This window comes from Nannobrachium achirus (assembly GCF_963921795.1).
Source record: "Nannobrachium achirus genome assembly, chromosome: 2".
Lineage (NCBI taxonomy): Eukaryota > Metazoa > Chordata > Actinopteri > Myctophiformes > Myctophidae > Nannobrachium > Nannobrachium achirus.
The window spans coordinates 60,646,980-60,661,893 of record NC_137811.1 but is presented as its reverse complement, the minus strand read 5'-3'; the positions used below and the strand labels follow the sequence as shown (position 1 = coordinate 60,661,893).

General features: G+C 48.5%; 1 protein-coding gene across 1 annotated transcript in view; it reads left to right on the top strand.

Annotated features, from left to right (window-relative positions):
* grik5 (glutamate receptor, ionotropic, kainate 5) overlaps nucleotides 1-14,499 on the top strand; it is a gene marked incomplete at its 3' end in the record, with an annotated part of 126,643 nt that extends 112,144 nt beyond the window's left edge. The window contains 4 exon segments of the mRNA XM_080748588.1: nucleotides 1-158; nucleotides 8,907-9,035; nucleotides 10,943-11,067; nucleotides 13,834-14,499. The exon segment at nucleotides 1-158 is cut by the window's left edge and continues 68 nt beyond it. Of these exon segments, the coding sequence (XP_080604714.1) occupies nucleotides 1-158; nucleotides 8,907-9,035; nucleotides 10,943-11,067; nucleotides 13,834-14,499 (1,078 nt within the window).
* Nucleotides 14,500-14,914: the final 415 nt, after the last annotated feature.

Genomic DNA, 14,914 nt, shown 5'->3' with positions numbered 1-14,914 from the left:
GAAGAGCACGGAGGAGGGCATCGCCCGCGTGGTCAACTCCAGGTACGCCTTCCTGATGGAGAGCACCATGAACGAGTACTACCGCGGGCGCAACTGCAACCTGACCCAGATAGGAGGCCTGCTGGATACCAAGGGCTACGGCATCGGCATGCCTCTGGGTGAGCATGTTTTACTATCAAGACTGCAATGTTGAAATACTCTGTTTACAAGTAAAAGTCCCGGAATTCAAAATGTAGCTGCTTGAGTCAAAGTAAAAAAAGTGTTGGCATCAGAATGGATGTACAGTACCAAAAGTAAACATACTCATTATGCAGAATGTCTCGTTTCGAGTTTTCAAATGTATAAAAGTATTTTGGAAATAGCAGATCTGCAAGCTCACTGTGAGCTTCCAGATTGGCTATTTTCAAATGGCAGAAATGTATATACAGTAGGGCTGAAGGGAGAAATGTATTTCAGGAGACGATCACTTGGGTTTAGGTATACTTTATTGACAAGAATGAAGGCAGAAGCAAGCATCACACAGCATGGCATATTGAGCACCCTACTATAGAGACAGCATAATATCTAAGGCCTATATAAGCGCATCATATTGGCAGCCTACCTTAAGCGCTACTATAAGACAGCATAGAATCTATATCCTAAGTGAAGCATTGTTTGGCATGGGTTCTGCCTCGGGCCATTACTCGCTGACCCACGATCCCCATGTTGCCATGAGTATCGAGGGCATAATCTTATTACAGCGAGCTCTGGCCCGAGACCCCCCACGGGGGATCTGAAGCAGAACCTGACGGTGGAGCTGGGGTGGTGGCGGGGCAGTGCTATGCAACAAGACTGAGACCCACCAGCTAGCTTCCCTAAGAACCCTGGGTAAGGGGGGGGGCAGGACCCTGTGTCCCGTCCCCCTCCGCGCGCGCGCCCCTTTGTGACCGTCCACCGAACTAGCTATGATTCTACGAATCGTCGCACTATTTCAGGAGACGATCACTTGGGTTTAGGTATACTTTATTGACAAGAATGAAGGCAGAAGCAAGCATCACACAGCATGGCATATTGAGCACCCTACTATAGAGACAGCATAATATCTAAGGCCTATATAAGCGCATCATATTGGCAGCCTACCTTAAGCGCTACTATAAGACAGCATAGAATCTATATCCTAAGTGAAGCATTGTTTGGCATGGGTTCTGCCTCGGGCCATTACTCGCTGACCCACGATCCCCATGTTGCCATGAGTATCGAGGGCATAATCTTATTACAGCGAGCTCTGGCCCGAGACCCCCCAAAACTACAAAACCCCCAAAACACGCCAAAAGCTCAGAATCCCATGCCAGCGCTAGCCAACTGCGAGGAAGGCAGCTCTGCTGTGACTCTAGCGATTAAGAATTATCATTACTGCGGGGGCAAACTATGAACTGCCTGTCCTATTGCTATAGATGGCTATTAAACTGCTAAAGCAAAATAAGTAAGAATGTAGCCGCCTGCATGGCTTGCTATAAATACTACTAAGCAAATAAGTAAGAGAATTAACGGCTTGCCAGAAACGCTATTAATCCTGCTAAAGCCAAATAATAAGTAAGAATATTAGCAGCTGGCAGACCGAACCAACGGTGAGGAAGGCGGTTCTGCTGACTATAGCGAAACTGAAATCTAACTGGAAGCCATACTAAACAGCCTAGTGACAAGCGGGAGCAGCAAAACTGAAATATATATACAGACAGCAGAACCAGAAGCAGCGATGAGACCTTTAATTCATATAACTTCAGCACCAGACAGCTTGATATATCCTACCTAACTGACACCCCAGCAACCACCTAGCTTTGCGTGATTGAAATATTAAAGCGTAATATTTATCGTGGCCCGCAACCTATCAGGGGCGCGTGCCCCGAGTAACGCAACAGAAGCAGCAAATAAAACACGCAACCTATCAGGGGCGCGTGCCCCGAGTAACGCAGCAGAAGCAGCAAAATGAAACCCTATGGAACAACCCTGCTAATAGTGCCTGCAGCACTATTAGCATCAGCAGCAGAAGCGTTAACTGAAACGCGTCCAACTCCAGCTTGGAACCATTACGCTTCGGTCAGTCCTGTGTTGTGTGTGCTTGATAGCTTGGCGTGCAGGATCTTGAGTTAGCTGAGGGCACCAGAAGTGCTGGTGGTGTGGCTGCTCCGATCCGGAGAGAATGCAGAGTGAAGAGGGGCGGGCCGCAAATCTGGCAGCTCTCTCCGGGGGTCGTGAGACGAGGACGTCGGGCAGACAGCCCGGTGTTCAGCATGGACATGAAAGGACAGAAGGGAGAGTTAGTTCTGCGACTGACACTGGTGTACCTTCCCTGCTTAAACTGCGAGCTGCAATCTTCAGAGGCCATGTGCTAGTCGCATCTTAAGCCTGGCCTTGGTGACCGCATGAGCTTGCCGCAGAAATTACCATCTTAGCTTTAGCTGACCATAACAATGAAACCACGCCTAAGGTCGCTGACTTTTAGGATCACAGAGAATTTTCGCAGCCCACGGAGCGCTCTGCTGCAGAGTCTGCTGCTGCACATATGAGAATCTCCACGAGATACCCGTCTTGACCTTTAAAGGCAAGCTATGCAAGCCTAGAGAGCGGCTAAAGCCCAACATTCAGTACAAGTAAGTCGCTGCTATCTAACTATGGTTGCCTATTATTAGCAAGCTTAGAGAGCGGCTGAACGCTCACAGAATCGAACAAGCAAATGCGTTGCTATTTACCTGCTAGAGTGTGGCTCCTCAGGGCATCTGGGAAAGCTGCAGCTGGCGAGAGGAATGGAGTTCCCACCGCTGGTGCTGGAACTGCAGCTTCCCATGTTCCCTTGCGACCTGGCGGTGGCGACGACGGTCGCAGCCTGACAGCGCCTCCGGAAGATGGGACGGCACCACAGGCTTCCAGCACGACGCAGCGCTGGATCATGCTCATGGTAGCAGCAGTAATAGCATTAACTGATGCTGTAGCGGGCGGGCGGGCAGCCGGACGGGAGGGCCGACAGGCAGGTGGGAAGGCAGGCGGCGGCGGGCTGGCGGTAGGCCACTTCCGTCTGCTGAATATGGCGCGTGCAGGCGGGCAGGCGGGCAGGCGGGCCGGCATGCGGGCGGGAGGGCGGGCAGGCATGCGGGCGGGAGGGCGGGCGGGCAGGCTGGCAGGCTGGCAGCTCATGGTAGCGGCAGAAGTAGCGGAAGCTGTAGTAGCAATGCCCTCTCCAGTGCTAACCGACTCCTGACTGGTCTCATGGAATTATGCAGTAGTGGACGAAACTATAAAGATAAACATGTTAGCAGAAAACACTCAGCCGCTGCAGCGTGACGCTGCAATGATGGCATGCTGTAGCAGCCGCTATGCAGCGGCTCCGGCAAGAAGCTGAAAGGACAAACATGATGTTAGCAGCAACATGTAGCAGCCGTGGCCCGAAGCTATAAAGAAAAACGCGATTTAGTGGAACATGAAGCAGCTTTATCATGAAGCTGCAGTGCTAACCTGATGCCGTGGCAGGGGGCATGCCGCAGCTCCGGCCTGGAGCTGTAATGATAAATATGTTAGCAGAAAACCTCAGCAGCTGCAGCGCCATGCTGCTATGGCGACCTGCTGTAGTAGCTGCTATGCAGCAGCTCCAGCACGAGCTGAAAGGATAGAAATTGTGTTAGCAGTTAGACATGTAGCAGCCGCCGCAAGAAGCTATAAGGTAAAACACGATTAGTGGAACATGTGGGCCTGCAGCCACTCCGGCCTTGAGCTGAAATAATAAACAGATGTTAGCAACCAACAAGTATTAGCTTTAGCATGAGCTGAAAGAAAACATGATGCAGCATTTTTACAGCATCAGCCTTAGCTGTAATTATTGCAGTTATGCTAGCACGCAGCCGCAGGTTGAGTGGAGCTAACAATAGCTGGAACTATAGGAGACATTAGTATCTGACTGTAGCAGCGGCAACAAGAGCCACTAGCACCATAATGTGACCATTTTTGCCTCCAAAATAGCAGCACAACGGATAAGGAGAAATCCTGGATATGAACATGATGTTACAACAGACATGTAGCAGCTTAAGCGTGAGCTGTAAACCAGCACTGAAGCCAAGTGCGGCGGCTAAGGAAACACTACTAGAAATACAGTGTGCTATGTAACCCAATACTATAACCTTAGTTTGAAACAAATATTTAAATTAAATCCCTTTTACTTCTGATACACTGGTAGCAGCTTTAACATACAGCAGTACCGATAACTTGATGATGAAGCAGCACACTGGCAATTTCCCAAATTGCACATTTCTAGTTTAGTATCAGACACGTGGGAGCTGAGCATGCACTGCCCAGATAATCATGATGTCAGCATCCTACAAGCGGTAGCATCAGTTTTAATTAATGAGCAGCAATTACCGCAGCATTAGCAGCTTGGGTAGAGCTAGCCTCAGACGAAACCACGGAGACATGAAAGTATCCAACTGCGGCAGCGGCAACAATTTGCCTATTTTACTTAGCATTTAATATAGCAGAACTACTGACAACTTAGAACTTATCAAACCCTAACTTAAGCTTGCGATGCGAGGAAAGCTGATGAGCTGCAGCTGATGGATGCTGAAACTGAAGAGAATATTTAGCTGGAGCTACCGAGCATTTAGAGAAGACTACGATTCCCTGCATGCACTAGCGAGTTCAACTGGTGACGTCGGGACAGACAGGCACGACTTGCGTTAGCGGAAGCAAAACATTGTTTGCACGTAAACTGTGGCACCTATGAGCCAGAGCCCTAGAATGGAGAGTTGCGTCACTCCCGTTCACTTCATGGGGCCAGGTCTTCTACGCACACATCTGTTGGCGTATAGTGACAAACGGCGAACCGGAAGTTTACAAAAGCATTGAAGTCTATGAGGTGTAAAGTGACAATGAACCACGTGACCAGCGCTGTTTCTGACCCCGCGGTGACACCACTCTCTGATTATACTGCTCTGCTATGAGCTTGCGGGTTTCCTCCTCTCAGGAGCCCACGCAGACAGATATCCTTTATAGGCTACTCAAAGAGAGGCGATTACTGTATTTAATAATTCATCCCGCGAGGGCTTCTACGCCACGGTAACTGGCAGCAGCCCTACTGTGGTCCAAGAAGCGACAGAAACCATTTAGCTGCTATGGTATAGCAACTAGCACCTCATAAGCAGCAGCTGTTAAGACGGCCAGACAGTGCAAAAAGAGGAAAACATACACATAACCCGAGGCGAGGCAGAAGCAATATAGGCCCCATACTAACTAGATTAAGCACGCTGCGAGCGAAGCTTGAATCGAAGCTTCCTCCTGGCCTGACGTGACTAGTAATTCATACGACTCTTGCTACCATAGAGTATATAAAAGCTTGCTACTAGCACGACGCCGAGGCTTGGCATGATAGAGAACTACATTTCCCACACGCAGCGCTTAGTATTCGCTGCCGAACGTCATGCCGTAAATCACCGCTTGACGTGACTCTGCTAGCTCAGAAGCTAGGTGAACGCTGCTGTTTACAGACACCTGCAACCTACAAACTGAATCCTCCTAGCGCGATTCATTACTTGCTACGGGGCCATGTTTTCACGCGGGCCGCCGCTCCATGCCTTGACATGGCTAGCACATTGATTTACCAGCTAACAGCATCCTTACCGAAATAGCCGGCTAGCAATAGCCACCAGCTAGCTCATAGCTGACTGTACATTAAACCTGTTGTTCCGCGCTAGCCGATACGGCCCGCGCCGTTGCAAAGTACTGACATTGTTATCGACAACCCAGCGACTGAGATTACTTTAACTCATGGTAGCCCAGTAAAGGCCCACCAGGGCACGAAATAAATTAGCATTTAGCCCGTAGCCACGGCCAACTTCTATGATACTGAGTTTACCTTTAGCAACTTTAGCAAGCCTGTAGCACCTATGAAATAGCTTTAGCAACAAACAACTGAAAGTACAGAAATCAGCTAGGCACCAGCAACGATAGCAAGAAATCTGAACCTTGAAACAGCAGTTTAGAATTCAGCGATTACCAGAATAACAATCTCAAACTTCCCATACAACCTGGCCAAGAACACAGCTTCTTAGTTTGGCAGCTAAGAACATGAATTGAGCGATAGTAAAATAGCAGAAACAGCCAGAAATACTCAGCCAAGTTAGGCACCCTCAGACCCTCTCCAAGCGGTGGGCAGCAGCACAGCTACCTGCAAGCAACAAGTGTGGCACTTGTGTGTGTACTGCAGCGTGGTAGCAGCAGCAGTGCTATGCAACAAGACTGAGACCCACCAGCTAGCTTCCCTAAGAACCCTGGGTAAGGGGGGGGGCAGGACCCTGTGTCCCGTCCCCCTCCGCGCGCGCGCCCCCTTGTGACCGTCCACCGAACTAGCTATGATTCTACGAATCGTCGCACTATGTTTTGTAATAATAATCAAAATAAAAAAGTAACTAATAACTAAAGTTTAGAAATAATTGCAGTTAAAGTTTAAATTTGAATCCGAGATGCAGAGGAGTAGACGTAAAAGTATTGAAAATATCTCCATATTCTTAATTTTTGCTTGATCATACTACAGCGTCACGCAGAAGCATCAAGAGTAACAGATCCTCAAGCTTTGAATCCTGAAAAGTAACAGTTTGGACATATGAGGTTTCCACCCGACAGTGACGATTGTCACGCGTCGCACGGCAACACGTTTGCGAGCTTGTCGAGAACGACCCCCAAATATTTGGCTGTGGAACACCCATCCGAAAAGATGTTGTGCCAGGGGATTTGCCAAGAGATTTGGTTAAGAATTTCAAATCATAATTTCTTTGATATTTGTACAAGTATCAAATATAGGCTTCAAGTGGTTAACCTGATTGTGTCGCAATATTGACCCCGCTAGAACCCCCTCAAGGACCCCTGGGGGCTCACTTCCAGAGCCTCTGCTCTAATCAATGTCGCTATAATACGGCAGCTTTGGCCATAATCTCAGTCTTTATCTCTCCCTAATCCTCTCTCTCCTTTTTCTCCTAAAATGACGTCACTCACAGATCATTTTGATACCGTGCAATCTCCCACTCCGTCTCTGTTTCTCTCATTCTCTCTCTCTCTCTCTCTCTCTCTCTCTCTCTCTCTCTCTCTCTCTCTCTCTCTCTCCCTCCCTGCTGTTTCCCCCCCTCCTCCTCGTCTGGTGGCGTTCCTCTCCCGCTCTGACTTCACCCTCAGCATCGTCTTCATCTTATCCACGTTCGCTCTTTTTTTCCATCTTGTCTCGGCTCAGAGGACTGCGCTTAAAGGACGCTTTGATGGGACTCTAGCTGCTCCCCCTCCCTCATCCCCTCATCCTCCATCTATTCATCTCTACATGTAGGGATAACCACTTGAACCCCAGCCTCCCCATTCTGGGGGGGAACGTTCGCAATGCGTCATGAGACGTATTGTGAGCCTGTAGATCGTCTATTTTTGGTTGAGAGATGTTGGTGTTTTTCTATAGGGTTTAAGTGGTCAACACAGACACAGAGAGTTATCATCCCTGTTGCAGCTGAGCAAGTAGTAGTGGTGGTGGTGGGGGTATTGCTTAAGCCTTTTGTTATTTTTGGCATGAAACCGTATAGGCTGACTTTGTTTGTTGAAGACTACAGTAGGGATGGAAGCGATGAAATAACATTTCTAATAGATGTGTTGGATCTAGATGTGCCAGCATGAGTACTGTTGACTACTACAGTATCTACTTTTGCACTTTGGCACAGCCATGGTTCTGAGCACAACTCTAACACACCATTGTATTAGCTGCAACTGCCACTGTAATTTTGAATCTGTAGAAAAAAATGAACCCTTTCCTGCCCTGCGGTTTCATGCCCTTTTAAACCCCAGCATCTCTATCTACATTCGGAAAAAGTAGCAGATTGTTTCGCCGTGTTGTAAGCCTGTGATTGGCTATTTTAGGAAGGAAAAAAGCAATCCTAGAACAGTTGCAACTCACTAAGCGTCGCGTTGCGATTGTGAGCTTGTAGATCTGCAATTTTTTGGCAAATGTTCCGCCCCAGGATAAGTTGGGGATATTTCGATTATCGCGATTTCACAATAATCGTGATATGACATTTTCATATGGTCCCATCCCTAGTCTCTGTTCAGCAGCCTGTGTGTAATGCAGTAATGTAGTGTGTGTCCTGTCCTGTTTAGGGATGGGACGTTATGAAAATGTCATATCACGATTATTGTGACAAAATAAATCGGGATTTACGATATTATCGTGATAATCAAAATACATTATGCTGGGGCGGAACATTTGCCAAAAAATAGCAGATGATCTACAAGTTCACAACGCGTCGCGGTGCAACGCGTTGTGACGCGTTGTGAGCTTGTAGATCGGCAATTTTTTGGCAAAGACATTTGATAGAGAGTGCAAAAAATATCAAGTACGTATACTATAAGTACCTTTAACCAATTATAGAGGGTTTAAATGGTACCGGATATGCATCTCGGCAAATAAAAGGTGGACTGATCCCAGTGAATGACGGAGGACGATATCGCGATAAATTCAATCTCCACCATACGATTATCGCGAGTGTTTTTTATCACGATAAACGATAATATCGCGTATCGTCCCATCCCTAGTCCTGTGTGTGTCCCGTTAGGGTTATAGCAGCCTGTGTTGTAATACAGTGTGTGTCCTGTCCTGTATTCAGCAGTCTGTGTAATACAGTGTGTGTCCTGTCCTGTATTCAGCAGTCTGTGTAATACAGTGTGTGTCCTGTCCTGTATTCAGCAGTCTGTGTAATACAGTGTGTGTCCTGTCCTGTATTCAGCAGCCTGTGTAATGCAGTGTGTGTCCTGTCCTGTATTCAGCAGTCTGTGTAATGCAGTGTGTGTCCTGTCCTGTATTCAGCAGTCTGTGTAATACAGTGTGTGTCCTCCTGTCCTGTGTGCTGTGTGTCCTGCAGGCTCTCCGTTCAGAGATGAGATCACGCTGGCCATCCTCCAGCTGCAGGAGAACAACCGGCTGGAGATCCTGAAGAGGAGGTGGTGGGAGGGGGGGCAGTGTGGCAAGGAGGAGGACCACCGCGCCAAGGGTCAGTGTGTACGCCGCTCCTCCCCTTTCCCAATTTACAATTTAGGCATTTAGCAGACGCTCTTAATCCAGAGCGAGTTACAATAAGCAAGGTAATACATCAATACAATAAGCAAGGTAATACATCAATACATCAATATTAATACATCAAATGCATAGGAATATCAATCTAGAGAAAAATAACGTAGGTAGACAAAGCACCTCATCAGTAATCCAAAATAGGGATACCTGGTTTAATTGTGTTTTATTTTTTTATTTAAAAAAAAAAAGAAAAAATATATATATCTAAGAATGAATCAGGGGAAGGATATCAAAAGCAGAGGCATAGATCATCCCACCCCCCAGAAACCCCACCCCACCCAGCAAATCCAACCTTAGATATGCGCTCACCCACGCATGCCCCCATGCTGCTTTCACTCCCCTCATGAAGGCCATAGAATGTTCTTGTCATTAAATTAAAACAAATATTGAAACCAAATGTCAGGTTTTCAATGACATCCATGTTATGCCATTTAAAAGTTAATCTGTTAGATTTTTGGAAAGCCTTTTTGTCTCATATTGTACTAGACAACCATGTGTCATTCTCTAATTGAATGGATTGAATGTGATTATGTTGAATATACACATGTATAATTACAGATTAATGTGCTTATGAAGTGCTTGTGTTGCTCTACCTACGCCTTTCATTTGACACTGTGTGTGTGTGTGTGTGTGTGTGTGTGTGTGTGTGTGTGTGTGTGTGTGCGTGTGTGTGTGTGTGTGTGTGTGTGTGTGCGCGTGTGTGTGTGTGTGTGTGTGTGTGCGTGTGTGTGTGTGTGTGTGTGTGTGTGTGTGTGTGTGTGTGTGTGTGTGCGCGCGTGCGCGAGCGGGCGTACACTGTGTGTGTTAAAACGTATGTGTAATTACTGAGCAAGGTTGACTGTGTATTAGCTTTATGTAAATTGACTAAATGTGTATGATTATGTTTGCCTCCCCGTCTGCTTGTGTGCCCTGAGTGTGCACGTGCATGTGTGTGTGTGTGTGTGTGTGTGTGTGTGTGTGTGTGTGTGTGTGTGTGTGTGTGTGTGTGTGTGTGTGTGTGTGTGTGTGTGTGTGTGTGTGTGTGTGTGTGTGTGTGGTAACCATGTGCATTGAATAAGAAGAAGCCTTTTAACACAAATGAGAAATGATGAAGATCCGACAGCTTTTGAACCTTTTGAACCCCAGCCTCCCTATTATGGAGCCATTATTTGGAGGAACATAGCAGATCTACCTTTGATTTAGAGGGGCGGGGGGTTGGGGGGGGGGGAGTATAGATGTCCAGGCGGACTCCAGTTAAGTTTATAGGGAATTAAAAAGCATTGTATATGAGAAGAGGAGAGTGTGAGCATTGATGTACAAATGTAGAGACAAGGCACCAGGGATCCTTGAGAATGACGTTCCAGGGGGTCCCCAGCAAAAGTATTGATAGTTAGGATTAGGAACCAAATGGACCCTTACTGTGTTAGTAACTCCAAGAGTTTACAAATGGAACCAAATGGACCCTCAAGGTCGTTGCACACTACTGCGTTTTTCGGGCCGAATATCGGAGGGCCTAAATAAAACAATCAACCTCACGTTATGTCAATCACGTTTGCAAACTTCCGCCCATTTCGTATTTATTTTCGGACCAGGGTTGATTTTTTCAGATTTTCGCAACTGTCACCACTGGGTCCCTTGCTCTCTCTCTCTTCTCTCTCTTTGATGCTTTCGAGGATTTTGGATTTCCAAAACGCAACGAAAGAACACAGTGCAGTGTGCGACCACAACCAGCTTCACTCTGTATCTCCAAGAGTTTACCTATGTTACCCTTACGGGCCCATTTGGATATACACGAAACAATAGAACATAATATTGTCAGTGTCTGTCCCTCCCTCCCTCCCTCCGCAGGCCTGGGCATGGAGAACATCGGAGGCATCTTCGTGGTGCTGATCTGCGGCCTCATCATCGCCGTGTTCGTGGCCATCATGGAGTTCGTGTGGTCCACGCGCCGCTCGGCCAACGAGACCGACGAGGTACGCCCCCACCACACCTGCCCTCGCCGACCCCACAGACATACCCCAGTAGGTCCCCCCTTGGCAACGCGCCAACCCCGCGCCCGCTTGCGTGACGCGTCATTATTGTGGTGTGCGCGTGGCGCCTAAACGTGCGTGGTGGCGTGTGTGTGTGTGTCGTGTGCGCGTGTTTTTGTTTTTAGTCTTGTTTTCTGCAGCTTCCGTGGGTTTGTTCTGTGTCGACATAATGGTGTGTGCGTGTGTGTGTGTGTGCGTGCGCGTGCGTGTGTGTGTGTGTGCGTGCGTGGGTGTGTCTGTGTGTGTGATTGCTTCACTGTTGGGGGTTCCATGTGATTATCACATGTAAACAAGAGGAATTATATGCTGTTGTGTGCCCCTCCCCCCCAAAAGAAAAAAAGAAAAAACTAAATTCTGAAATTAAATAAATTATTCATGTGATTTGAGCTGCATGCCCTGCCTGCACTTGAGCCATCGTGTGTTTGTTTGTTTTTTGTAGCATTGGTGTTTGCCATTTTGAAATGAAGTATGTTCGGTAGATAGTGAATGTGAGCTGTAAATTGCGTTATGAATAAGCAATATTGAGATTATGCCAGAGGCTCTCAAGTGGGGTCCAGGTACCTGTAGGGGTCCTTGGGGGTAGGGCAGTGGTTTTTAACCTTTTCAGGCCGTGACCCCCCAAATAATCACATTTTAACTGGGGACCCCTCCACCCTGACCAGCACTAAGACTTGAGGCATTACATTTTGTATAACTCGGTTCTGTTGTGAAAATAGCAGATCGTCTATTTTCACAATTTCTGCCTCTAATATTTGACAATTTGGCCAATGTTTAATTTGTCATTTTAGAGGTATTAAAAAGTCCTTAAATTGTCATTTTAGAAATGTGCAGATACCCTCTATACCAGGGGTCCCCAAACTTTTACACCCCTACATTATCTTAATGAATGTAGGGGTGCCTTTTCACTCCTGGCACCTTATGTTTATGGCAAATCTTAGCGAGAAAAACATTGAGATAATGGCTATTTTGGTTTGAACTGACTGACGATTTAAAATTCAAGTTTAAAATTATCCTAAATAGTTGTTTTTAATTGTCCAAATAAATTCCAAATATTATCAAATTATCTCGCGGTACCCCTGGACTGCCATCACGGCACCCCCAGGGTGCCCCGTTGAGATTGAGAACCACTGGGGTAGGGGGTGCGGTTGGTACCTGGGAGTCTGTACACTCAGAGTTATGGATTGATTGAAAATAACAAAAACAAAAAAACAAAGTTTGAGAGCCACTGGATTATGCCAATATTTTGCTTAGCACATAGAAGTAGTGTGATCTTTTTGTCCCTGGCATTAAATGTCACGATGTATCTTCTTTTACATGCCTCACTTGTACGCTGGTATCCTTCGTTTCACCCTCGGATAACTCCCCCCCCCCTCCCCCCCCCCCCCCCCCCCCGATGTGTGTCTGTCTGTCTGTCTGTCTGTCTGTCTGTCTGTCTGTCTGTCTCCCCCCTCTCAAACGCACCCCTCCTGTCATCAGAGTCTGTGCTCCGACAGCGAGTACTGTGTCTGTTTGTGTGAGCACAATTATTTTGTTCCATCATTGTCACAGTTAGGGGCTGCAACCATTATTTTCTTTAGTGATTGTGCTATCGATTACTTTTTTTTGGATTGATCGAATAAGCGAGAAGCGCTTTTTAAAAATATTGCATTTAGATTTTTAGATGTCAACGAATGAATCACACACAAGCATTGTCTGTAATAAATGGCAGATCTACAAGCTCACAGCGTGTCACCACATGTTGTGACCTTGTGAAACTGTTTTTTTTTTTGTTATTTTCTCTTAATTTTCGCCTTTAATGTCATGCCCCAAAATAGCGATTGATTATTAATCGATTATAAATTATCGATTACCTGGTTATTTTTTAAATCGAACATTTCGATTAACCGTTGCACCCCTATGTATTAGCTGAGCAGAGTTGTGTGGGTGTTGTGTGTCGGCGTCAATGCATCCTACTTCGTCGCTCATGCTGTTGGAATGCGGAAAGAGATTATTTTGTACGCTTGTGCAAGTATTAAGTATGTATGTATGTATGTGTGAGTGTGTGAGAGAGAGAGTTTGCGTGTGCTCTGTAGTGTGTGTGTGTGTGTGTGTGTGTGTGTGTGTGTGTGTGTGTGTGTGTGTGTGTGTGTGTGTGTGTGTGTGTGTGTGTGTGTGTGTGTGTGTGTGTGTGTGTGTGTGTGTGTGTGTGTGTGTGCGTGCGTGTGCGTATGTGCCTGTTTGTCTTCGTGCGTGTCCGTTTGCAGGCCTGCCTGTCCGTCCGTTCATAGTGCATAGTGCATAGTGCCATTTTATTTGACATTTTAAAATCATGGTGTGTTTGGATTGTAATAACTCTCTCTGCTCCCTGGATATTCTCCCATCTCTATCTCCACCCCCCACCCCCCCAATCACCTCCTCATTGTTCTTTTCAACATTCTCCCTCCATGTGTTGGTCTCCATGGACCCGACCTCCTCACCACACCTCACTGTGTCTGTACTGCCCTGCTCTTTTTTGCTCCTCCCTCCCTCCCTTCCTCCCTCTCTGTCTCTTATCCTGCTTCCTCCCTGTTTCTGCCTCCTCTGCATTGTCCCGCCGTTTGCCTACTTTGCTTCTGTGGCTCCCTCCTCCCTGCCTTTGCCTCCTCTCCTCTCTTCCTCTTCCTCTTCCTCTCCTCTCCCTCTCCCTCTCCCTCTTCTTCTTCCTCTCCCTCTCCCTCTCCTCTCCTCCAGGTGTCTGTCTGTCAGGAGATGCTCACCGAGTTCAGAAACGCCGTCTCCTGTAAGAAGAGCTCCCGCTCCCGCCGCCGCCGGACCCTCAGCGGCTCCGCGGCCCTGCGCCACCCGACCCGCATCGCCCTGGGGGCGCCGCGGCCCCTGCGCCTGGTGCGGGAGATGCGCCTCAGCAACGGCAAGCTCTACAGCGGCTCGGGGCCCCTGACGGGCGGCGCGGCGGCCGGGTCTGGGGGCAGCGGGGGAGGAGGTGGAGGAGCAGGAGGACCCTCAGACCTGGGCCCCGGACCCCAGAGGCTCCTGGACGACCCCCTGGGCGTCTCTCCCCCTCCCCCGGCCCCCACCCCGGTGATGCTGCCCTCCCGCGGCGGCTGCGCCCACGTGAGGATCTGCCAGGAGTGCCGGCGGATCCAGAGCCTGCGGCAGGGCGCCGCCGGCCTGGGCTCCTCGGCCTCCTCCTCCACGCGGATACCGCCGTCCCCGGCGCCGCTGCCCCGCCTGCCGCCGCCCCCGCCCCCCTCCTCCTCCAACACGGACAGCGAGGGCGGAGGAGGAGGGGGGCCCAGCCCCAGGCGGGGGCTCCACCACAGCCCCCCGCCCCCGCCCCACACGCCCAGACCCCCCACACAGAGCAGCACCGCCACAGACCTCCTGGACCAGGACTGAAGACCCCACCCCACCCGGGGCGCTGGGAGAGGCCTTATAGAGCAGTGTTTCTCAAGCTTTCAAATGTCAGAGTTACAGACTTGTATGGGTCAATTTAGACCCTCCTAAAGGAACCCACAGAGTCCCTGGAATCCACTTTGAGAAACAACTGGCTTAGAGAAACACTAGACGTCTCTGTGGAGTTTATGTGGGAACCGAAAGACAGGACGATAATGTAGGGGAGGGGACAGAAAACGAGGTGAACTCTGTGGAGGGCAGCCAGAGACTAAATTCCCTTGATAGGGACCAAGGAAAACTCAAACCCTTTCTCCAGCCGAGCATGAGCATCACTATCAACTCTGGAGTTTTTCCACTTTTCAGATGGCTGTCGTACGGTGTCTTCTTATCCACTGGCTTGCAACCTCCGGTTCCGGGG